This window comes from Fundulus heteroclitus, chromosome 1 (genome assembly GCF_011125445.2).
Source record: "Fundulus heteroclitus isolate FHET01 chromosome 1, MU-UCD_Fhet_4.1, whole genome shotgun sequence".
In the NCBI taxonomy this organism is placed as follows: Eukaryota; Metazoa; Chordata; class Actinopteri; order Cyprinodontiformes; family Fundulidae; genus Fundulus; species Fundulus heteroclitus.
In genome coordinates this window covers 12,432,823-12,457,954 of record NC_046361.1, presented here as the reverse complement: position 1 = coordinate 12,457,954, position 25,132 = coordinate 12,432,823, and the positions used below count along the sequence as shown (strand labels likewise).

The following is a 25,132-nucleotide window of genomic DNA, read 5'->3' as shown; positions in this document are numbered from 1 at the left end:
GCTGTCAAATAGGAGCAGCTAGCAGAACTAAAGCCATTCACATTAACGCTAAGGTTCACCGTGGTTGGGTTAAAAAGGACAAACGAGCCAATCAGGGGTTGAATAAACGTAGCTGCAGAACATTTGGTTGAATTCCCATTGCCTGCAATTTACTTTCAACGTCTTATACACAACACTTTCTACAATTACAGTGGGAATCGCATAAAAAGGCATGAAATAAACACATTTTTTTTTCACAAAGTGCCATAATTTTACGCTGAAAAATGAAAAGAAATACAACCTTTAAGTGATTTCCTGGGGGGAATCCAACATTTATTACACCACTAACAATTTATTTAAAATAAATGTAGCTGACGCATCAGCAATCCATACCTTCCGGTTTCCCTGGGGTATAAATATGACGTGACACAGAGGGCTATTTCTTTTTCCCGCACTTCAAAAAAAGGGCCCAACCAGTGGACGAGAATAGATGTGTGTCGATTACCATAAATCAGGAAACAGCTGAATGAACTTATTGAAACTCACCAATATCCACAGGGCAGTGATTAAAACGTTTAAAACTGGAGGTGAGTGTGATAAACGAAGACTCAGAGTTTATTTTGACTGATTATGGACAGTGAGAAAAACGGTGGTGGAGGTAAAAGTTTTGGGTTTATTTCCAGGTTTGTGCACATCTTCACCTAAACACCTCAGAGCAGCAGCTCTCTAATGCACACATCAGACCGGAGGAGACTTTTTACATTCATATTGTGCTTCTTTTCTCCACAGAAACCTTTTTAACAACAGCAAAATTTCTGCTGGCTTTGAACAGGAGACTACTGTAAAATGCACAGGTAAATACCAAAAAACATCCCAGCTGGAAGAAACCTTCCTCTCCGTCCCTTGCCTCGTCATTCTGTTCAGTTTTTCTGAAAAGCACGCGTGGAATCTGCTCCTAAACATTACATCCTGCTACCGAAGCCAGTAAATATCCCAAATGTTCAGTTTAGTGCTTTGTTGAGAGCAAAGAGGAGTCATGCTTGGTTTGCCAAATAAGAAAACAGCTGACGTTTGGCTTCTAGCGTTAAACTTTCTCAAAGGGAAATAAGTGTTTCTCTTGACCCTTCTTCTGTCGCTTAGTCGTCTTCTTCTTCTGTTGGCCTGGACTGGTGTCCCCCTCTGCCTGTCTGTTCTGGGGCCAGGACAGTGCCAGGGTCTCAGATGCTGTCTTAGCTCCAGAAGCGTCGCCTTCAACCCCCTCCTCATCAGAGGAGAACCCTCCAGCGTCCTCTGCATGAGCAAGGCTCCCCAGGCCCTGGCTCTTCTGGCTGTAGCGCTGCTTGAGCCTCTCTCTGATCAGGAGGCCCTTCACCAGCAGAGTCCAACTGGCTATTGCTCTCTTTTCTTTTTTCTGGGAGGCAGAAAGAAAGGAGGAAACATGCTCAAAGTGAGTTTTCCATATGCACAAGCTTTAAAAATGCCTGATTCGTGTTTAGCTTGAATATAATATTGCTACTTTTAACTACGACCCCAACGTGGATGGCCGACATTTTCTTCTTATCAAGACTCCAGAGTTCTCAGTTATTGGATGGATGGATGGATGGATGGATGGATGGATGGATGGATGGATGTACAAAAGGAATAAAGGATGGATGGATAAATGAACAGATGAATGTACGGATGGGTGGATCAATGAACAAAGGATGAATGAATGGATAAATGTAAGAATGGAAGGATGAATGAACAAAGGATGGATAGATAAATGAACGGATGAATGTACAAATAGATAGATTTAAAAAACAAACAAAAAAACAAATAGATAGATGGATGAACAAAGGATGGATGGATAAATGAATGAATGAATGTACAAATGGATGAATAAACAAAGGATGGATGGATAAATGAACGGACGAATGTACAAATAGATGGATGAATGAACAAAGGAACAAAGCATGGATAGATAAATGAATGGATGAATGTACAAATGGATGAATAAACAAAGGAAAAAAGGATGGACATATAAATGGATGGATGAATGAACAAAGGAACAATGGATGGATAGATAAATGAATGGATGAATGTATAAATGGATGGATGAATGAACACAGGAACAAAGGATGGATAGATGAATGAATGGATGAATATACAAATAGATAGATGGATAAATGAACAAAGGGTGGATGGATAAATGAATGGATGAATATACAAATAGATAGATGGATGAATGAACAAATGGTGGATGGATAAATGAATGGATGAATATACAAATAGATAGATGGATAAATGAACAAAGGGTGGATGGATAAATGAATGGATGAATATACAAAGAGATAGATGGATGAATGAACAAAGGGTGGATGGATAAATGAATGGATGAATATACAAATAGATGGATAAATGAACAAATGGTGGATGGATAAATGAATGGATGAATATACAAATAGATAGATGGATAAATGAACAAAGGGTGGATGGATAAATGAATGGATGAATATACAAATAGATAGATGGATGAATGAACAAAGGGTGGATGGATAAATGAATGGATGAATATACAAATAGATGGATAAATGAACAAATGGTGGATGGATAAATGAATGGATGAATATACAAATAGATGGATAAATGAAAAAATGGTGGATGGATAAATGAATGGATGAATATACAAATAGATAGATGGATAAATGAACAAATGGTGGATGGATAAATGAATGGATGAATATACAAATAGATAGATGGATGAATGAACAAATGGTGGATGGATAAATGAATGGATGAATATACAAATAGATAGATGGATGAATGAATAAAGGGTGGATGGATGAATGACGGCCAGGTAGCTGAAGGAACAGGGAAGATTCAGACATATCTGGACCTTTTCTGACCTCGCAGGAAACCTGAAGTTAAAAACTTTTACTCAGTAAAACTGAACGCTGGAAAGATGCAAACCTCTTTCTCTTTCTGCTTCTGAATGGCCTGGTCTTCCACCCAGGCAGCGCGCAGAATCTCCTCATCCTCTTCACAGACAATGTAGCCATCAGTGCTAAAACACACAGAAAAATGTATTAATTTAAAAAGAATATTTAAACACGTCGCAAAGAAACACGTAAAACGCAGAATTACGGCTAGCCTACAGGAAGGGGGCGCTGTTGCAAAGCTACGGCTCGGAGGTCAACGTAAAGCATGTGCTGGTGCTGAGTGTGGTTAAATCCTCAGTGGCTCTTACACGGCGTGCGAGTATCCTCCGTGGTAGTCGAAGCCTGTGACTGCGGGGGCAGCATCCAGGTTCAGCTTCCTGGCCACGCGGTGCAGGTTGGGCAGCCTGAGGTGAACACAGCCCACTGGGATCATGCAGGCTTTAAAGAGGTATACGTTCCCGTAATCATTACGAGGGACCTGAACAGGACAGACAGGAAGTAAACACTTTTAATCATACGGATAACAGAAACCTACATAACCCAGTTCTTTACACAGTGACCCCAGAAACACCTTGAAGTCTTGTGAGGTGAATATGGATCAGGCTCTTTATTTACTCAGATGGTAAAACTCCATATTCCTGAGAATGTCTTGCATTAGCTGAAAAAAGGGTCTGACTCGTCTCCACATGAAGCATTTTTTTGTATTTTTTGTTTCTTCACTCCATTTAACTTTTGCTTCTCAGGGTTTATAGTGTGTCTATGTGCCTTATGGCATGCTTTTGGCATGTCTTCTGGTGAGTGGACCAGAGACTCCAGAGGCTCTTTATCGAGCATCTTGCAAACAGCCACATCTCTTATTTTTTTTAGAATCCTGCATATCGGCTAAAGTTAGTTATGGGTTTTTCTTTGCATCTTGAATAATTTACATGCCAGTCCTGAAGGAAATGTTGCTGATTTCAACAGAATCATTAATTTCCTACTGTTTATGTTTGATATCAACATTCATATTATTTCAAAGATTAAAAAAAAAGACAATAGGTATGCAAAGCTACGAGCACAGCACTTATGAGCACACCTACATAATTTCTTTAGATTAGGGGTCACCAACATAAGCCTGTTCTAAAAAAATAAAAGAAGAGCACCATCCATGAAATATGTATTTATTTTACATAAAGTTAAGGTGAACTCAGACTCTTCTAGTTCAAAGCCAGTACTGGTAGTCCTTCATATGACACAACACCAGTGAAATAGCCCTCAGTTTCACAAAGGTTGGTGAGCCCTGCTCTAGATAATGCTCAGACAACATCCTGCAGCCAACAGCATGCAGCTACCTTTCCGTCCACAGCTATGGGCGGCTGGTACTCTTCAGTCTGCCACTCTCCAAACAGAGGAAGGTCCTTCTCCTCCTTCATCTCCGACATCATGCGGGCCTTTCTGGAGCGGTTGGAGAAGCCCTTCACCATCTGATAAGGAGAAAATTGGGACACAGTCATCACTAAAAAGAGGTTCTATCTGGATTTTGACACTGACTGGACATATCGAATACGTAAAGAGTAGGAACGTGTCTTCATTTAAAGGGTTCCTCAAACTGCGTATGCAAACAGGAAAAGGGAGGGTGTGACCTTGTAAGGCTCCTCTCCAAGTCGAACAGTCCTGGCTTCCTTCAGCCACGTTTCTCTGGAGTGCAGGGTGTGCACACAATCTCTACCAAAGAAGAAGACGGAAATGTTACTTAAGATCCGGTTTTTCTAACCCAAAGCCAGCTCTGATCTGTGTTATGGATCATTGTCCTGCTGTTTGAGGCGAAGTAAATAAAAAAAACACCATAAAAGATTTACCATGTGTAATAAACTACTCCCACTAGCAGCAAAACTAACCTACAGCAAGATACTTCCACCACTATGTCTGAGAAGCTTTTCTTCCAGAAGGTATTTTACATATCCAGGAGTGAAACTTCAAATCTAAAGTTGAAAGGATCTAGGTCTATTGGCGTTAAAAACGGGCTTTACTGTGGACAGAGACACTGATGTTGCAGCAGTTTCCAGATTATGACAGGCTTTTAATGGTGGCAAACAGAGACCAGCAGCTGCAGCCAATTATGATCGGTTATAGGACAAGAACAGGCATCACATTAATGCTCCTGATTCAAACCATTGCTGTTAACGAGCACCAGAATTTCCCAAGAGGCCTTGGGAGTCACTGGGCTCTCCATGAACTGGCCTTCCCTCCAGAACAAGCGTGATAAGAGAGTAACCCTGGACAAATACACGTAACTGTGTTTCATCAGACTTTAGATCAGAAGTAAAATAAATGTTTCTATACAAACCAAAGATGCTCATATTCATTATTTTCTATTATCTTAAATGTTCTTAAAATGTTTATCCTAAAGGTCTTTATATATATATATATATATATATATATATATATATATATATATATATATATATATATAAATATATAAATGTATAATTTGGGAAACATGCTTTCTGTGTTAAAGCCCCTCGTGATTGGAACAGCCTTCCTGCATCTATCCGTCCGCTTACGTCTTTTCCTCTGTTCCGAACTGCTTTGTTAACACATCTTCAGAATACTTGTCTATGTTTCTAGTATTTTAGACTTAGCAGTAATATATGTCATGTTAGTTATGGTTGGAATGAATGTGTCTATATGTAGAAATATACATATCTAGTAATGTCAACTTTGTCAGTTACATTTGGGATTAATATCCCACACTTAATAACATTCCTGAAATGCTTGACTTTCAGAGCACCATCATGCTGAGTCTAAGATTATATAAGGTTTTATTGTTTAGTGGTATAAATACTGCAGTTTGGGAATCACTGTGATTTACTTTACTCTCTCTGTGTCGAGGGTGATAGTGAGAGCTTGTGTGTGTGTGTGTGTGCGTTGTGGTTTTTTTCTTGTATCTTGTATATACTCTGTTGTTTTACTTTTCTACATGGTTTGAATATGTGACTGAGGACCCCCATATATTACACACTCATGAATATATATGTATTACACACTCATGAATATATATATATTACACACTCATGAATATTATATATATATATATATATATATATATATATATGTATATATACAGTGTTTCCCGCAGGAATTAGCTTATGCGAGGCGGACCGACTCGTCGAGCGGGGGGGGGGGGGGGGGGGTTGGGGGGGGGGGGTGGGGCTGGCGACACGTTTTCCGCGGACAGATTCGCGGAGCGGGGGTATCCATGTGTTTTTTGGAAAAAAGTGACGTCTTAACGTCACTTTTTTTTTTTTTTTTTTTTTTTTTTTTTTTTTTTTTTTTTTTTTGGAATGTTGGCGTGGCGGTAGCGTGAGTTTGATAGATAACGCGTTAATTTCGCGTTAATTCATTAGACTATTAACGGCGATATTTATTTTATCGCGCATTAACGCATGTTGCTCACATGCTTTCAGTCAGTGTCAGTCGCGATTAATCGCGATTAATCAGGGCGATTAATCGCGATTAAATATTTTAATCGTTGCCCAGCCCTAATATATATATATATATATATATATATATATATATATACTACAGCCATTGGAATGTAATCACATACACTTTCTTTATTATTATAGGGGTTATTTGCTCCGTAAAGCCGTTAGACTTAAACTGTTTTATACATTTCTAATAAATGTATAATTTCAATAACATGAACTGCAGAGTTAGGAGGGAGAAGAACAGCTCTAAGGCCAAAACAGCGCCATCAGGTGGAGACTCCAGCAAACAGACTCAACTGTTACCATCGTTCAGCCAATAAGTACAGCAGAACCACGGTCAACAAGCTGGTTCCTGCTTAGAAAAGATCTTGTGCTTTGTTCTATGCAAACAGAAGCTACGATCAAAAAAACTAAACATGAACACAGAGTGAGAAGCGTCGGCTGAAGACTTCATGAAACTTGAATTCTCCAGGCAATCCAGCATTTTAAACACTGGTGTTCACCACTGAGCTCTATTATACACTGGAGTGCTAATCACCGTCTGTTTGAACGAGTCGCTTTGAAGCCACCAGCCGCCATATTGGTACTCCCTATTTTCCTCCAGTATCTAGGGAATATGTGCGCTACAGCATCGAATAATGAGGATTTTCTCATGTTCAGGGGGGGCTTAAGACTTTTAAAATGTCAAATGTCATATACTTTTATGTTATGTTCTAAAACTATCAAGTAATGAGAAAGTCATGTGCTGAAATATTTTACATTTTATTTATTTAAATATATATATATATATATAACATTTATAAATATATAAATAACATTATACAAAAACATATATTTACATATATGTATACATATATATATATACATATACACATAGTTATATATATATATATATATATATATATATATATATATATTTAATATGAATAACATGTAAAATATTTCAGCACCTAATTTCCTAGTAGTTGATAGTGTTAGTACATCCAGACTGTAAAATTACCTGTGAAACGTTTTCACACAGCCAGAAAACTGCTTGTTGTTGCAACCAAATCCTGTGGGATTCTGTGAGAGTAGGGAGTAGCAAGATGGCGGCCAGTGACTTCAGTTTTTCGGCAAAATCAGCACTCCAGTGTATTATATAGCTCACTGGTGTTCACCTCGTCGTGAACAGGGTCAGCACGGCCGACTCCTCCGCTACACCAAAGCTGTGTAACATCTGGCGGCACTGACCTGGAGTACACGGCCTCTCCTCTGCAGTAGCCCAGGACGGTGGCGGTTTCAGGGTAGATGGCCTCGTACTTCAGCAGGTGTCTCTTCAGGGCGTACAGCGGGTGGTTCTTGTACTGGGCTACGGAGATCGGCAGGGGTTTGTTCAGCAGCTTATTCTGCAGCTGAGAGGGGAGGTGAGATTATATATATATATATATATATATATATATATATATATATATATATATATATATATATATATATATATATATATATATATATATATATATATATATATATATATATATAAAAAGAAAAGATACCCACAGTTTGTTTTCAGTTAAATGCATAAAATGCTTTTCTTTTCCTATACACAGCCTTTCAGATCACGCATACTGAGATAAGAAGGTGAAGCGTCTGTTGCCCGCCATACCTCCTTCTCCTCCTTTTCGTCCCTCTCGTCCTCTGGTCCCATGAACGGCTCCAGCGTGTCCTCCCACCACTCGTCGTCCACCCGCCTCTTCCGGGACGCCGTCATCCAGGTAGGGTCGTACTTCCGTCCCAGGTCCTTCACGAAGCCGTCTCCGTCCAGGGCCACCACGTAGGTCAGGGGAGCCGTGGCGTTCTGGGAGCAGAGTTGAGGCGCTCCGACTCCGTGCTCCACGTCCACGCAGACCCACGCGGACGTCTTGTCCAGGTAGACCTCTAGCCACTCGTCTCCTCCCGGCCCTTCTTTCTTCTGCCCGCTCCGTCTCTTGGTCGGCGCGCCCTCCTCGTCCTCCTCCGCCTTACCTTCCTCCCACTCGCTGTCCTCGTCTTTCCCCTGCCGTCTCCCACCGCTGCTCCTGCTCTTTGTAGCGCCGGTGTTCCTGCTCTTTGTCGTCTTGGCGGTGCTCCTCCCATTCCCCTTCTTCTGCTTTGCCGATTTGGTCTCGGTCTCAAAATCATCGCTGTCATCCTCGCTGCTTTCCTGAAATTCCTCGGCATCGCTCATCTCCTCGTCCTCGCCGCCCTCACTGTTGCTCTCCTCTTTGTAGCTGACCTTTGAGGCGACGCTGCGGCGCTTTGAATTCTTTGGTCTCTGCCCTCTCAATAACACAGGCTTCTCCTCTTCCTCTTCCTCCTCCTCCTCCTTTATTTCTTTCCTCTTTGCTTTCTTGCCTCCGCTGCCCCCTTTCATTCTCCCGCCTCCGGCTGGTCTCTTTGTGCCTGTAGGAGCTTTTGTCTCAGGAGAGTTGGTCTTGGAGCTTTCCTGGCTTGTCTGGCAGCGCTCTGGGGCACCAGTGGATGTTCTAGCTCCTTTGGACTGGAAAGAAGTAGAGGTAGCTATAGTTATTATGGGGATCTGCATCCTTTCTTCAGTATTTAGCTGTTTTGTCACACAAATTTCAGGTCCGGGTAATTTTACTGTCAAAATTCAGTTCCTCCAGGGGGAGGTGAAGTTGGATTTGAGAAGCTACTTGTAAAAATCAACAGATCGCTTGAGCAGAACCTGTATAACAACATGAAGTAGGCTAAAAATAATCTCAGAAAGCAACTCATCGTGCTCTGATCTTTAGCAGTACAAGAACGGATGAAGTCACTCACGTCTATCGGTCAGGAAAGTCTTACTAAGTGATTTCTAAGGTTTCGGGACTCTAACAAATCACAGTGAGAATCATTAACTACTTTCTCAGAATAGGCCAGCGAACCAAAGTCTCTACTAGAATGCATCAACGACTGATTGAGTAGCTCATAGATTAACCCAGAACATATAAAGCTTAACTTTGAGCGACTCAAACGTACATATTAATGAATTGACAGGTAATCTGACAAGTTATAATACAGCGACTTCTTTAACCCATCATTTCACTTCCAAAAAAGCAAGGAGACCAACAATGTCATGATCATTTCTATTAGAAGAAACAGGATTTTTTACAAAGAGGGGATTTTTCCTGCAGTGAAGATTTTATTTACCAAGATGGCGACTTTGTATTTTAAGTAAAACTTTGGATTTGAAGCCCTCTAGTGGTCAAATTGAGATAAAACCATTTGACCAGTTTCATCACAAGCATAAGGTACATAATTGCATAAAGCCTTTGGTTTTGAGTATCTTAAACTGGGGGGCCCCCAAAACATATTCTACTTAGGGCCCTGATATTTCCGGCCCTGTCAAGAACACTTGGTTATGAAGAAGGCCACAGATCCCAGTCACACCAGCAGGTCCACCCTTTAATATCCATCCATCAGGTTGTCTTTGTGAGTCATTAACACAACGATGATCTGAAATATTTCAGTGTAAAAACAAGAACAAACTAAATAATCTAAAAACAGGGCAAATACTTATTTTTGCAGCCCTGCCTCTCTTGCAGAATGCTCTTGATTTTTCCAGCCTCGTGACCACATGCTAACTGGCAACACGTGACTCGTAGCTGCAGGAGCTTTTATTTTGGCCCTTAATCAACCCTTTGCAACGCTACATCTTTAGAATCCCTCGTTTGAAAAGTTACAGGAAACTCCTGCTACATTTTCTGCCTTAATGGTGGCAAAATTATTAAGGAGACCATAAACAATCCCAATCACTAACAACAACCTTTGGTGGGAAAGCTGGTGAGAGAATACGACTCAAAGCTAGCTGTCTTCACTAAAAAGTGAGGCGTTTCAGAATTTAAATCAGAGAGGGGAGAAGGTCTTTAAAAGGAAACAGTATTTTCTGTGACATGCCGAGACGAGTCTGCTATTCATTTAGCCTGCCAGGGAGTGAGAGTCAGCAAGATTCAGTACAGCTAAGTTGCTCTTTTATATCTTTTATCAACTTTTTTTATTGAAGTATATGCCAAGAAACACGGGGAGTTGCAGGAAGTAGCATTCAGCCTTAAAGTGCTACTCTCCTACCTTCTGTTAGCTGCTAGCTATGCTAATGTAGGCTTGTACTCTGTTCGCTTTAGAACATCCTTCTCAGTGATTGATTAAAAAGAATGCCTCCTTTTGCTTCACGTAATAAATCAACAACCACAAACCTAAAAAAAAAAAAATCAGACTAAGATAAAACGATTTTTCGATTTAGGCATGATCAAATTGTAGGCTTTAAATAAAAATAAATGTATTCTCGCCTCACTCTTTATAGTTTGTAAAACTCTCCAGGAGCCTATTGTCAGATATTTCCAGCTGCTCTTCCTAAACCTCGTGTGTCTTTCCTTTCATTAAGCTTCATGATTTTTCTGTATTTATTGACTTTCACGGTTCAGCGCAAAAGGGACGGAGGGCATTTTAACTCGAACCTTGGCGGGCAGAGGCTTGAACGGGACCGGGTGCAAAGAGAGCACCAGTCGGCAGAAGAGCTGGAGAGACCTCAGGAACAACAGGAAAAGCTGCAGGAAAAAAACAAAATAGTGGGATTAATTATCTAATTTATTACCGCGCAACTATGCAAAAACTAAAGATGGATTGCATGATGGGAAATGGTTTGTCTTTAGAGGTGGGGGGAAAAAAAAGACCAACATGGGTCATCTCCTGGTGGTCTCTGGCTGAGAGGCTTCCCAGTCGCCTCTCCAGGAGAGCCTGAGGGTCTGGACGCTCCTCGACGGGAAGAACGGGGTTGAGGGTGAACGTTGCTCTAAACCTAACAGGGATGAGAAGGTAGGAGGAGATTAAAAACACACAAACCACACCTAAAAAGACTCCAATGCCCGTGCTCACATGACGGGCAAAGTTGAAGAACATTTACAATTTCTCCACTAGATAAAAACAAGCTCAACACACTGCAGACTCACCATTTGAGGAGTCCAGAGAGGTAGTTTTGGTCCATGCGTTCTTTGGCCACCTTGCAGAAATGTGGGGGCAGCAGCGACAGAGCGACGGCCAGCAGGTCGGGTTCGCTGCACAGCCTGTTGCGGAACATCCCGTTGGCTAGAAGGCACAGGAGGTGGACCTGAAAGACCAGTCGGAGGCGGGTGAAGGTCCGAAACCCCCTGCTGCGCTGACAGATCAGACCGCAGGAGAAAAGACACGGACTGCGTTCTCACCTTGTGTGTGTCCACCAGCAGGTCCTTCTTGTACCTCTTCATCATTCGCTTGAGGTACGTCTCAAACTCCGCCTGCCTCTTCTTCCTGGCAGGACGTCGGAAACGCAGAAATAAATGGCCGTTCTCTGATCTTATTAAACGGAGATGCTGCAGTTTTATCGGTCTTGTCTTAAAGATCTAAAAACTTGTGAGTGCACTGCAAAAACAGAACTAGAAATAAGTAAAATATTCTTAAAATGAGTATATTTGTCCTTGATTTGAGCAGGTAAATAAGACTATTTGCCAATGGAATAATATTTTTGCACTTAAAATAGGAACAATTTATCTCCATCATCTTATTTCAAGTGCAGGATGTCTAATTATCTTATTTTAGGGGTGAAAATACTAATTGTATTGGCAGATAATCCATTTTACCTACTCAAGTCAAGGATAAATACACTAACTTTAAGATCATTTTACTTATTTTTAGATCCATTTTTGCAGTGTATAAACAGTTTTGATGAATTGTACAGTGTAGGAAACTTCAGAATCTTGATTTATAAATGAAAATATGTGGGGGTTTTTTTACAAGGCATTTTGGGGTTTGACACAAATTGAAGCGCTATCCAGAGTAATCTTTCACGATCGCACTGGTGTGTGAGGTCATCTCAGTATAAATCCAGCCGTTCTCCTTCTGGGCTCAGACGTTTCTTAGAGAACATTTGAGATCAAACCAAGGGACCCAGCAGACGCCTCAGGGAAGAAAGTTGTGAAGAAGTTTAAAGCAGGGTTAGATTATGGAAACAGCACTGTTTAGGCCACCAAAAAGTATGGCTCGCCTGCTAATCTACCGACCAGAAAGCCGTAAAAACGTCACAAACCATGTAGGCCACACAGCAAACGCGTGGAAGAAGGTGCTCCGGTTAAACGAGGCTGAAGTGGAACTTCTGTGTGGGATGGTGGACAAAATAAATCGCATATCAACCTGAGCATTCCTACAAGGAAGCATGATGGCGGCAGCGTCATGCTGAGGGAAGGCTTTTTTTCTCAGTAGAAACATGGAAGCTACACTGCAAAAATAGACCTAAAAATAAGAGATTTTTTCTTGAAATGAAACTATTTGCCCTTGATTTGAGCAGGTAAATAAGATGATTTGCCAATGGAATAAGATTTTTGCACTTAAAAATAGGAACAATTCATCTCCCTCATCTTATTTCAAGTGCAGGATATCTAATTATCTTATTTTAGGGGTAAAAATACTCACTCCATTGGCAGATCATCTTATTTACCTGCTCAAATCAAGGGCAAATGCATTCATTTCAAGAAAATTTTACTTATTTTTAGTTCTTTTTTTGCAATGTATTCAGAGGTGATGGGAAGATGGATGAAGCTAAATAAAGTTGTTAGAGGTTAAAAAAAGACTTCATTCTTGGGGGAAAGTTTGCCTTTTCTGCAGTACGGTAGCGCGATATTAGAACATCCTGTGATGGCGATAATAATGGTGCTAAAATTGGCCTAGTCAAAGGCCAGACCTAAACCCAGCTAGTTTATATAAAGTGTTAATTGGGGTGGGGTGGGTGCACACCGCACATTTCAGCCTTTTATTTACTGAACCATTCGAAAAACCACAAATAATTTTTCTTCCTCCTCACAGGTGTGCTGGTGTGTCACATATGACCGACTGGGAAAAAGGGTCAAGCGGTGTGAATACCCTGCAATAAAATATTGTACTTATTTTTTGATCATCCGTGCACATATTTACTCACTGCTTTCTGACTTCTGCGGTCTCGATCTCGATCTCCACGGGCTGAGAGGGCAGGACGGGCTCTGGGGGTTCAACCGGACCCAGCGGCTCAGCCAGCTCTGACCCACACACAGACAACAAAGCCGACACTTTCAGATCCAGCTGCTTCCAGCCGTCCGCTGGCACCACAAAAACCTCCCATCATGCACACTTGCCTTCCACTTCCTCCCATTCATCCTCATCCTCGCTGTCGTCATCGTCGTCCTCCATTTTTTCTTCTTCGTCTTCCACTGGTTTCTGGACGCTCTCCTTAACTACGGGCGGTGCAGCAGTCCCCGTGTCAAAGTCGTCCTCACTGTTAACCTGCTCCCCGAGCGCAGACAGGAAGTACTTACTGGTTCTGCCGTCAGCGTTGGGGGTGGAGGAGGATTTATTACGTGCTGCACGTTTTGAGCTCAGACGGGATTTGGGGTTGACTTTCCTCTCAAGCTTCTCCTCTTTCCCTGAGGCAACATTTTCTAGACCGAGAAAAAAGCAAAACACCTTTTATGAGGAATTTGAAGTCAGGAATTTTTATTTTCTGAACCGTTAAACATAAGCGTTGAAAATATTTTAGCGCATACAGATTTCTCTATATGTCAAATGATAGTTAAACAAAGCAAACTGCACAAGTGAAAACAGGGCTACAGCTAATTTCTAAGAATTTTATGTACAGATAGTTATATTAACTACGGTGCAAAAGATAAAGTATACAAATGCACTCCAACGACCACATTGCAAATAATAATAATAATGATAAAGTGAAACTCAGTGTTTTTGAAAAATCCTTCTGACTGGCCTTCTGTATTCATTTAATTTGGTTGTTCTCCTTGCATTAATCCATCTTTATGTATGATTTTGTACCTGAGTGGCTTAGAAGAAATTTGCATCAGATTCAAACTTGTGCATCTCATTCATTAACATTATTTGTTGTATCAAACTGGCATCAAGATCTAGTTTTCCTCACTCTGCAGAGTTCTCCTACTGTTCTCCAATTTGCATTGTTTGTTAGTTCAGATTTTAACTTTTTGATCTCTCTGTCTTCATTTTCTTCATAGTAGGTACACCTGGTCAGGCGTTCTATTGGCTGTGACACCATCCAGGGAGACAGATCATCCGCTGTTACCATCTAACATAGAAAGTATTCCTAGATCAATGTGTGCTTCTGTGCTTTTTTTGTCTCTCTTGTTGTGTCTCTGCTCTGTCTTCTGTAACCCCCAGTCAGTCGAGGCAGATGATCGTTCACACTGAGCCTGGTTCTGCTGGAGGTTTTCCTCCCTGTTAAAGGGGAGTTTTCCTCTCCACTGTCGCTTCATGCTTGCTCAGTATGAGGGATTTCTGCAAAGCCATCAACAAGGCAGACGACTCTCCCTGTGGCTCTACGCTTCTTCAGGAGGAGTGAATGCTGCTTGTCAAGACTTTGATGCAATCTACTGGGCTTCCTTAGACAGGAAACTTTTTGACCAAATCTGTATGATTTGATTGAATTTGACTTTGGAAAGTGCCTTGAGATGAGATGTTGTGAATTGGCACGATAAAAATAAAATTTAATTAAAAAAGGTTTACGTGAGTTTTCATTGGGGAGAAAAAGACAAAAAAAAGCAATGAACAAACCAGCAGGATAATAAAGCACAAATCTCGCATGTTTTGTACAGGCGTGAAGTTTTGTGCTTCACGTTTGGATGAAGTAGAGCACAGATGTGCATGTAGGACAGTAGATCCACTCCAGCAACCATGCACATCCATCATCCCTCCATGCACCTGCACTGAAGGCTCACGCTGTCTGTTTATGCCAACAGCCGGAAAGTAAACACACATGTGCAGCACAAGCAGCTAAACTTAATAGAAAATCTCATTATTAACCATGAATGGTATCGAAATTTTCGGGGAGGATCATGCAATGAAATAGCATGAACGTTGCGGGTTTTTTTTGCACAACTTGAAGTAGTTTCGGGTGTAAATTTAGGATAAAATCAAGCGCACAATAGCCACTCGATCTACTGCTGCAACAGTGACCCAAGCTGCACCGATTTACACACACAGTCCAATCCTGCACCACTTTCTAACCCTTGCAGAGCTACAGATACTACTAATAACCTCAGCTTTGCATTCCTGACTTGTTATACCTGGATCTTCCTTCTTGCATCTTGTCTTTGCTCCTCTGCTTCCTGCACTCAGCATCTGCTTCGCCTTCTTTGTATCGGCCTCCGTCTCTGCACACTTTCTCCTCTTGGCCATGCTGTCTGGTGTCTTCCTCGCTCACTCCAGATTACTTCCTGGAGTTTTTTTTTTTTTTTTTTTTGGCCGACGGATCGAGCAGCGGAGGCTAACCTCTCCAATGGTCTTGTGTAACGCTCAAGAAGCAGGCAGTTACTTAACATTTCATTGAGGAGTTTTCATAACATCAGAACTGAACCCCGGTTGTTGTCTTGGGGGCTGGGCAGTGACGTCACTTCCGCTGTTTCCTTTTCTTTTTAAACTAAATGCCAGAAAAAAATGTGAACTTTCTTTCTTCTAAACTACAGTACTGCTATGTGAACCAGTCTACATTCACATTTACAATCTTGTGTATATGAGGTATTTTAGCTAATGCTAAGCTTTCAGTATTCAGCTGCCATAGATGTAATTCCTCATCTAACCACCAAGCGGCACTGTTGTGCCTTGTTTCAAACAAGACTGTCACGAATAACCAATTCCTGTATGGCAAGCTCTTGTAACATAAAATCAACCATTCTTTTGTATTTTTTTGTCAGACAACAGTAATAAAACGTCTCGAATTCCAAATAAAACTCTGGTGATAAAAAGCTCAAGTAAAAAGATATATAATCCATTTCTGATTGTAAAAACTATATTTGAAAGTGCATCCGAGATTATATTAATTTGTCATTTAATAATTTAAATGAAAATATCTGTCCCTAATTTTGTTCCTTTTGCATGTCTTTGCCTTATCCCTGTCTCCGCCCTCAAATGACCCCAGGAGCTCATTTACAGATAAAAAAATAAAAAAATAAATCTGCATTTCTATAGTATTTTTAAAATATTATTTAGCCCAAAATGTTATTTGGGCTAAATAACGCTCTAATATAAAACAGGAGATGATTTTATGGGAACAACATTCTAGGTGTTGCCACAGAAGCGTAAAGCTTTAGATTCTGTCAGAGTTTTTAATTTTAGTGTACCTTGGCAACATTATCTGTGGTCCCCTTAAAAAAAAAATCTGTACGCACCCCTGCTTCAAAAATTTCAAGCAACCTTTGTGCCAGCCTGGTAATGTATTGCAGATATGGATAATACACTTCCTCTAGGTAAAAAATAATATTTCAGACATAAAAAAAATATTTTTCTTTTTCAGAATAACAATGTCAAAGATCTCAAAAAGGTATCTTGTTGGAAGAAAATGTATGATTGTTCCCATTTGTGTGTACTGGCCTTTCAGCTCTATTTATTCACAAGTACATTCTTCCTACACTGAAATAACATTAGCGACATTTGCACTGGGAGTCACATTTTGTATATTTGTAATACTGTTAATTGGTCATACCTAAATCTTACCTGTTTTGTATTAAAACACATTCCCTCAAAATCCCTAAAATAAACCTGAAACATCTTTTTTGAACATTTGGAAATGAAGCTCAAATCAGGGACGTTTGAGATGTACATATTCGACTACACACTTCACTTTACAGATATATGAAATGTTCATTTTGACAAGGAAAAACTGAATTATAGATATCTGCTCAGAGGATCCTGTCTAATACATAATAGATCAGCTTGCCATGCATGAAGACCTTTGAAGAGCTTAAACTGAGTCCTCCTACTCTTGATATTTAAGCGTTATCTTCAATTTATTTCCCTCAGTGACATTTTGAGAGCAGTCATTGAATTCTATAAAAAGAGAGCATCGTGATGGGTTTCTGCACATTCATGAGTTTTTTTAACTAAACAGGTGAGTTAGAGCTCAGCTGCAGAAGAGCTTCACCATGGAGAAACTAATTAAAACCAAATAAAATCAGCTGTCAGCTATGAGATTTAGCTTACAGACATGTACCTATTCAGCTGAACACCACCACTACTTTTTAAAAACTAAATTAAAACATTGTAATGACATGAATCTGAATATACTGCAGTATCTATAAAAATGTGTTTTAATCGCATTTAGAGATGCACTGATAGTTTTGTTCTGAGATTGGAGTTGACCTGTTATTTTTTGCTAATCATTGATTTCCAGATCAAACACAGAAAATACGATTTTTTTCATGTTGTCCATTAGAACCAATTAAACTAAATACGCCACCAAACAGCATATACTTTGGTGGATTTTTTTAAGTCGAACAGAAATCACATAATGAAAAATGTGCTATGAAGCAGAAACAAGAATGTTTTAGCATTCCTCTAATCTCTATGTCTGATTTGAAACTACTACCTCCATCAAAGAGCTTGTAACATTTTTAAATGTGTTTTTGTCCTAGGAATCAAAATTAGCATTGGTTTGGAAAAGCCTAATTCTGATTTTGAGAGAGCTGATCTATAACCAATAAAGTTGTGCATCTCCAATAAAAACATTTTTGTCTTTGGGGTCAAATTTATGCACACATTTTCCAACAATTATTTGAAATAATTCATTAAGTGGATTAAAAACTAAACAAGATTAAGGACATACACTTTTTTGAATAAATGTAGACATTTTTTGTAATTTAGTAATTTTCTCCTGGGTTCAAATCTACCAGTCTTCATAAAAATAAACAAATGGAAAACTTGCAGCTCATTTGTTTTCTCTTTTTTAGGGAAAAAAAGTTAAACTGATCAAAATCTGAATTAACAAATCAGATCTCAAACAAAACTGGGAAAAAAAAAAAATATCATCCACCCTGAAAAGGTTTGATCGTTTCATTTCCATCTGTAGTTTTTGCTCGGATTTTTAGAAAATGAAAAAAAGTACCTACTGTTCGGTCACTCGGTTTTATATGTGTTGTATCTGAAAAATCATTCCAGCTTTTTTAGTATTTGATCCTGATCAGCCAACTGATCAGTGCAGTTTTCTTTTCTATATGTTACATTCTTTTTTATAAAAAAAATCTGAATCCATAAACATTTGAATCGGGACTTCAAATAACACCAAAAATCAGTAAACAAAAAAAAAAAAAAAAAAATAAAGAAGATTGATGCAATTCTGTCAAGTGCCACAATGGTAGGAAGTTAAGAGCAATCTATGCTGTAATGTGAATCCTTTGTTATACTGTATGTACCAAGCAATCATGACTGGGCAACTGTTTCGAAACAAAAAAAAAACGTCCTTAAAAAGCACTAATATTCACTGACATTTGGTAAAGATTTTACTTCAGTGGCTGTTTAAAGGATTTTACAGTGTAAATAGGCCTTAACAGCTGGACCAGGAGTCACCTGGTGAGTGCTTGTGGACAGTAAGCCAGTATTGTGCCATTTAAATTCACGGATGGGTTTCCGTCTGAGTTGATGTTTGCAGACAGCACACGATCTTTGGTTTGAAACGTTCATTTCAGTGTCAGACATGTCATTTACTTAACACTAATGTGATTTTTTTGACAAATATGTTTTTCTCTTTCTTGTACAGCCTAAACTATCAATATTTCACAAATGTGTTTCCCTTTTTTTTTTATTATCTGCATATGTGTCACTGTCAGGAAGACACCGAGCTGTAACCAAACTGCAAAACTGACACCTGGTGAGGATCTTCTGCACACCACAGCTCTGCTGAGGTTCCCATGCCTCCCTGCTGGGAATGTCGTGTATCTCAGGATACAAAGCTTTTAACTGGAAAAGAGCACGACAGAATGGAGTCTTTGGTGACGAGCCTTGCCTCGTCCCCACAACTCCCTCTCTGCTCTCCGAATCAATCCGGCCCGTTTCCGTTCCGAACATAATTTCCCCTCCATCTCTGTCGCGGTCTGGACGGAACATGTTGGGATGCTGTGGCAGATGTGCGTGCTTCACTTCAGAGAACCGTCTGTCAGCTGATACAGTTGACAGCTTCAGACCGACTCGCTGCAGCGGGATGCCTGATGGGACGAGGAGGCTGGGGGAAGGGAGGGAGGCATTTCCAGCTTCAGCGTTGGCAGTGGGCGCCCCGGCATACATATGCATAATTACGGCATGCGTACGCATAAACAAATGCACGAATGTTTATTTGTGAAGTGCGTGCCAATGGGTCTGAGAGACGGGTTTGCGGCACGCCGTGGCCCGAACGTGTCTGTGCATTCGGTGCCTTCTGTAAGGACAAGCGTGAAGCGTGTGAAGATGGAGTTTGTGGCCCAGTGTGCTTTGCTCCCAGCGCAGTGCATGGCTTCCATCCCTATATGAGCCATTAACACAGTCAGATAGGAATAAAAAGCCATACAGTGAACTGGGAATGGGGAAGGACTGCCGATTTTAAGCAAGGAGACAGAAACTGCGATGACAGGAAGGGAAACGGCTTCAAAGAAAACCACCTCAGGCGAACAAAACTGGAAAACAGACAGCAGGTGAAGGACACGGATCCCTCCAGAGGAAGACGAGCTGACACTCTGCCCTCTACCAGATGAACGAAAAACACGCGCTAACCCTCCGGGGCTGATGGGAAGATGAAAAATGTGCAGGTTAAATGAGACACACGCGGAGAATCGTCAAACAGGAGGGAACATTTGGGAGTCGGAGGACGGGGCAACAGGTTAGAGATCCGGCAAGCACCAAAAATCCCCATCAGAGGCAACATGACTCCTCCTCATGCTCGGGCTGACTGACGTCTTGTCATCTCTCCTGTGAACAAGAAGATTTTGATCCGTTAGCCATCATACACAGTCCTGTTGTAAGTGCCAGAGTTACACAGAGTCCCCTTTTGGATGCTAGCTTATCATTAGAGTGTTACACAATTTTACCTTTACCCTAAATTTTGAATTTCCAAGACGAGGAAATAACTCAGATTGTAAAAACGGCATCACTGACTCCGCTGTATTGATCATCCACGTACATATCCCCCAGAGGAAGCACTCAGACTCCAGCTGCAAGAATGGGAGGGAGGGGGGGTAAATAGTTTTATGGCATTTCTAAAATGGCATAAAACTATTTACCTGCAAACATTTCCGGTCGGCATAATAGTTGGCAAAGTCAACTGATTTTGGTTAGGATTATTTGAAACATGCAAACTTAACATTAATGTAAAAACGATTTCCTTTTCATTAAGAAGGCTTTGTGGCAGCAAATGCAGCTAAAAGCTTGAAACTTAAAAGACTTTGCCACCAGAGCAGAACAGTGGCACCTGTTGTCCTCCTCCAGGGGAGCCCTCTGCTACCAAGAAGTCTTAGGACTCGGAAAAATAGTTGCTTTAGACAATAGATGCCTAGATTAGTATTATTAGTGTTAAGTGGAAATGAGCAGAAAGCATATACCGTTACAAGTCTACAAATTACTGACCCACCAGACCAATCTGGTCTCATGTTGGAGATTTGTTTTTCACAAATTTTTGGAATTGGTTATATTGTCTGTTATATTGTCAATAAAAGTCACGTTTATGCTTGAGATGGAGGATAAAGCAGCATCTTCGGTTTATAGCTAAATGGTTTTTGCCCACTTGACCTCTGGGGCCTTTGAAATTCCAGGACAAATGTGGGAAGGAAGAAAAAAAAAACGAGTTAAGAAATTACAATCAGATCCGAGCGAAGCTTTTAAACCCAAAAATCGCTGCGAGTCGAGAGCAGGTAAGTTCGTGGCGCATTCTCTCTAACGAAACAGAGGACGAAAGCCCGCTTTCCCGTCGTGCCGTAAGAGGTCTCACAACTTCAAGGAGCGGATATGAAATAAATCCAATTACGCAGCTGTCAGTCAGGCCCCCTAATTAGTGCGACTCCAGCAGACTGAGCGCCATCAAAGCCGGGAGCTCGAAATAGAGGCGGCGAGGCATTTCTAACGAAGAAACAAACAAGTCAGCGAACAAAACCACAACACAAAGCTGGTAGATTATCGGCGAAAACTAGCGTGAATGAAACCTCATCACCAGACGCGTCTTCAAACAACCTCCAGGCGAGCTGCAGCTATTTGTGGATCGAGCAGCAGCAGCAGCAGCAGCGGCGGCGGCGGCGGCAGCAGCTGGAAGAGGAGGGAGACGAGCATCCATGCTCCCTCTGACTCATGTACCGGTGTCCCCCACCCAGACAGACAGACACACAGCCAGCCTTCTCCCGTCCGCGTCCTCCGCCCGCTTCATCTGGGACGTCTGAGGCTGATCCGAGCAAACGGAGGTCCGGCTGGTCTCAGTCAGAAATACTCCCCCTCCCGCCCCCCCCATCCGAAATAGCATTCCCCCCCCCCCCCCCTCCACCTCCACCCAAAAAAAAAAGGAGGAAAAAAAAAAGGGATCAGACAGGTGGACGGTTGCCGCTGCCACCGGTGGGTATGCCGGGAGCCTGACCGCCCCTTTACGCATCTGTGCGCGTTCCCATTCAGCGGCGGAGGCGAACAGTCGGAGAGGGAGAAGCGGAGAAAGTGAGCGCAGGCAGGGAGGTGTGGTGGAAAAGGACAGGGGGGGGGGGGTAGAGGAGGTGGTGGTGGGTGGGTGAGGTAACAGCAGCCCACAAGTGAGGAGGAGTCGAGAAAGGAAGAAAGGAAAAAAAAAAAAGCATTAAAAAAAGCAGGAACATACCTGAACAGGAGAAGTCCATCTGTGTGTGTAGGCTGCGTGTGTGATGCAAAGTGTAAAGTGTGTGTACATGGGTGGGGAGGACAGACAGACAGGGGGGTTTATTTTGGGATGGGGGGGTGGGCTTATGTCGCCGCCTCGGTGACGCTCAGTGTTCATAAAAGCTGAGCACAGGGGCTGAATAGGGCTCTTTTCTGTGTCATTCAAATAGCGCCAGAAAGCACTTTCATTCTGCTGATAAAGTAGAGGCAGGGTGTGTGCGGTGGCACGCTGGAGCGGCAACCCCCCCCCCCCCCACCCCCCTCGCTGTGTGTGTGTGCACTTCCATGAGCATCTCCATGTGTTTGCCCTCCGCCTCCCCATGTCCCCCTCCCGTCTCTTTCACTGGCATTTAGACTCTGTGCGACCAGCCAAACGGAGGAGAGGCTGCACAGCCTCAGTTGTTTGGCCCAAACTGTTGCTGAATTTAGAGCTCTTCGTTGTTTTTTTTAATTATGTTTTTGTCCGGAAATTTGTCAAACCACAAATTTCAAAGTATTGTATTGGGGTGTTATGACAGATCACCTCAAAGCGCTGCATGATTGTAAAGAGGAAGGGAAATGATACAAGGTGTTCACATACATCTGAAAAGTGTGGTGTGCAGAAGTCTCTATAGAAGCAACTTTTCTGTAAATTACAGCTGGATGTCTTTGGGATCTTTCCACATAGGATGAACGCTCACAGGGAAGTTGGTCAACTCTGAACAGCTTTCCTGTACCTGCTTTAAAAAAGCATCGCTGCAGCATGATGCTGCTGCTGCCATGTCTCATTGTACTAATGCTGTGCTCAGGGTGTGCAGTGCTAGTTGTTGTTTTTTCCCCAGCATATGTTGGGAAAAACTAACATTTTGGTCTCACCTGAGTAGAGCAACTATACCTTAACATGTTGGCTGTGTGTACCCACACGCCTTGTGGTAAATTTGAAATCAAACTCTTTAAACTCTTCATGACTTTCTTTCAACAATGGCTTCTTTCTGTCTACTTCCAAGAAGGTCAGATTTGTGGAGAGCACGACTTGTTGCATGGTCAACAGATTCTCCTACCAGCTGGGAATCTCTGTAGCTCCTCCAGAGCCACTGCGGGCATCTCGGCTATTTGAATACTTTCCTCACCCAGCCTGTCAGGTCAGGGCGACGACCACGTCTTGGTAGGTTTGTAGTCGGGCCATTTTTTGAGATGATGGACTGAACAGAGCTCTGTGAGATGTTTAAATCTGTTAACTTCGGGTTTATTCAGGAGATACTGAGTAAAGAGATTGAATGCAAGTGCTCATCGCGCTTCCTCAGATTTTTACCTTTAAGAAAGTTGAAAACCATTCATCCCTTTTCCTTCCATTTCACAATCAGGAGACACTTTGTACTGGTAAAAAAAAAAAAAAAAAAACCTGCAAGATACTTTGAATTTTATTGTTTTAACATGATTAAATACAATGAAAAAAGGTAAAGGGATATGAGTACTTTTGTAAGACACAGGATCGTGGATCACATATTTTGTTTTGCTCAATTACAACTTATGAATCCCACACATATATCTGTGTTTCACATACTTACTGAGGACCTTCCATTGGCACCCATTCAGTTTCACCCTTCCTGTGGCCTAACCTGAACCTACACCTAACAGAGCCAAAAAAGTCAGGACCAAACAAAGATCCTCACTTCACATCTAAGTCCTCACTTTGGCAGTAAAATATGAAAAAATATGCTTTCTCTCAACTGCAAGAACAAGCACACACCCGATAGTGCATTTGTTAATTGGATTTGCGCAACCATTCCCGTGCTCTCGGGGACCTCCTGGTGTTATTAGCACCCGCTCGGTTCATGTATACCTTGGGCCAACTCTGGAGGGATCAGAAAAGAGGGGGAAACATCCAAATCAAGCTGGGCGCCGAGGTGAGAGACAGGTGAACGAGGAGAGACGGAGCAGAGGAAGAGAGGGAGAGAACGGGGGAAAAGTGTTTTCAGACGCCAGAAAAAAAAAGACATCGAAACGTCTGCAGACTAGACAGGCAAGGTGAGAGAAAGAAGCAGGAGAATAACAGCACGAGCAAGACGAAGAAAAGAGGGAGAACAACACTGCAAGTGAATAAAATGGAAGTTCTTGCTCCGAACCACCCCTTCCTCCACCTTCTCTTCCTCCTGTTGTCAGGGGGCTCGGCTGGAGTTGCATTCCAGCGCGTCGCTCTCAATCCCCGTTACTCCAGGCAACACTGTTCCTTGATCTGGTCCCGCGTCATGCCAGGCAGAACAGGAGGAGGCGAAGGTAGGAGCCTCGGGAGGAGGAGGAGGAGGAGGAGGAGGAGGAGGAGGAGGAGGAACAGGGGGCTTAAAAGGGGATGGTTGAGAAAATGAGAAAAAGGAGGTGAAGGGTTGAGGGAAGACGACGGGTCTAATAGAGAAGAAGTGAAGGGAAAGAAAGAGGAAATGAAGAGATTCTCTGCAGCGAAAGGGAAAAGAAAGAGTGGCAAGGGAAGAAGAAAAGAGGAGAAGGGAGGAAGGGAGGAAGGAAGGAAGGAAGGAAGGAAGGAAGGAATGAAACATCCAAAGGGGAAAGCTTTGACAGGGAGGCAAAGATAGAGAGGTGAGAAAAAGTGAAGAGGGAATAACGTATTAAGTGAGGCAAAAGAACAAGAAGAAACTAATGAAAAAAAAAAGAAGAAAAGAATTGAAGTCTTAATACAGGAATACTCCCACCAGTCCTCCTTCTCGATTAAAAGAAAATCACTGTTAAGGATCATTTACTTTTCTTAAGGCCATTAGAGTCAGAAGCGTTTGTTCTGAACCGCCTGGCATAATAAAGTTTAATTAAGTGGAGTAAAAGACAGTGAAAGTGGAAGGAGGTGCGGATGGTTTGCTTTCAAATCACAGATGGTCTAAGTCATATTTTGACAGCTCATGGCAATCGCTTCATAAACGCTTGAGCTCACAGACAGGTGGGAATTAAGGCCCAACAAAATGTTTGAATAGTTCTTTAAATGGATTATTTTAGACACATATTGCATAAACCTACATTGATACATTGTATTGCAGAGATCCGTCTAATATCTGCTTAATATTTAAGGATGAATGGACATTTACCCAATGTGGCTGTCTTATGCAATGGCTCCCT

General features: G+C 41.7%; 1 protein-coding gene across 2 annotated transcripts; it reads right to left on the bottom strand.

Annotated features, from left to right (window-relative positions):
• Positions 1 to 1,063: 1,063 nt before the first annotated feature.
• Positions 1,064 to 15,798, bottom strand: xpc (xeroderma pigmentosum, complementation group C). Of its 2 annotated transcripts, XM_036135173.1 has the most exons (15): positions 15,469 to 15,798; positions 13,699 to 13,821; positions 13,519 to 13,617; positions 13,326 to 13,422; positions 11,581 to 11,665; positions 11,329 to 11,486; positions 11,057 to 11,177; positions 10,837 to 10,926; positions 8,010 to 8,882; positions 7,598 to 7,758; positions 4,520 to 4,601; positions 4,229 to 4,360; positions 3,206 to 3,375; positions 2,929 to 3,022; positions 1,064 to 1,390 (listed from the first exon to the last, which is right to left on the bottom strand). In XM_036135173.1, exons 1-15 carry the CDS (start codon positions 15,578 to 15,580, stop codon positions 1,064 to 1,066), a joined length of 2,724 nt encoding a protein of 907 aa, XP_035991066.1. In that variant the 5' UTR covers positions 15,581 to 15,798. The 2 variants fall into 2 exon arrangements, with proteins under 2 accessions (XP_035991066.1, XP_035991059.1); XM_036135166.1 differs by having other exon boundaries at positions 13,519 to 13,821.
• Positions 15,799 to 25,132: the final 9,334 nt, after the last annotated feature.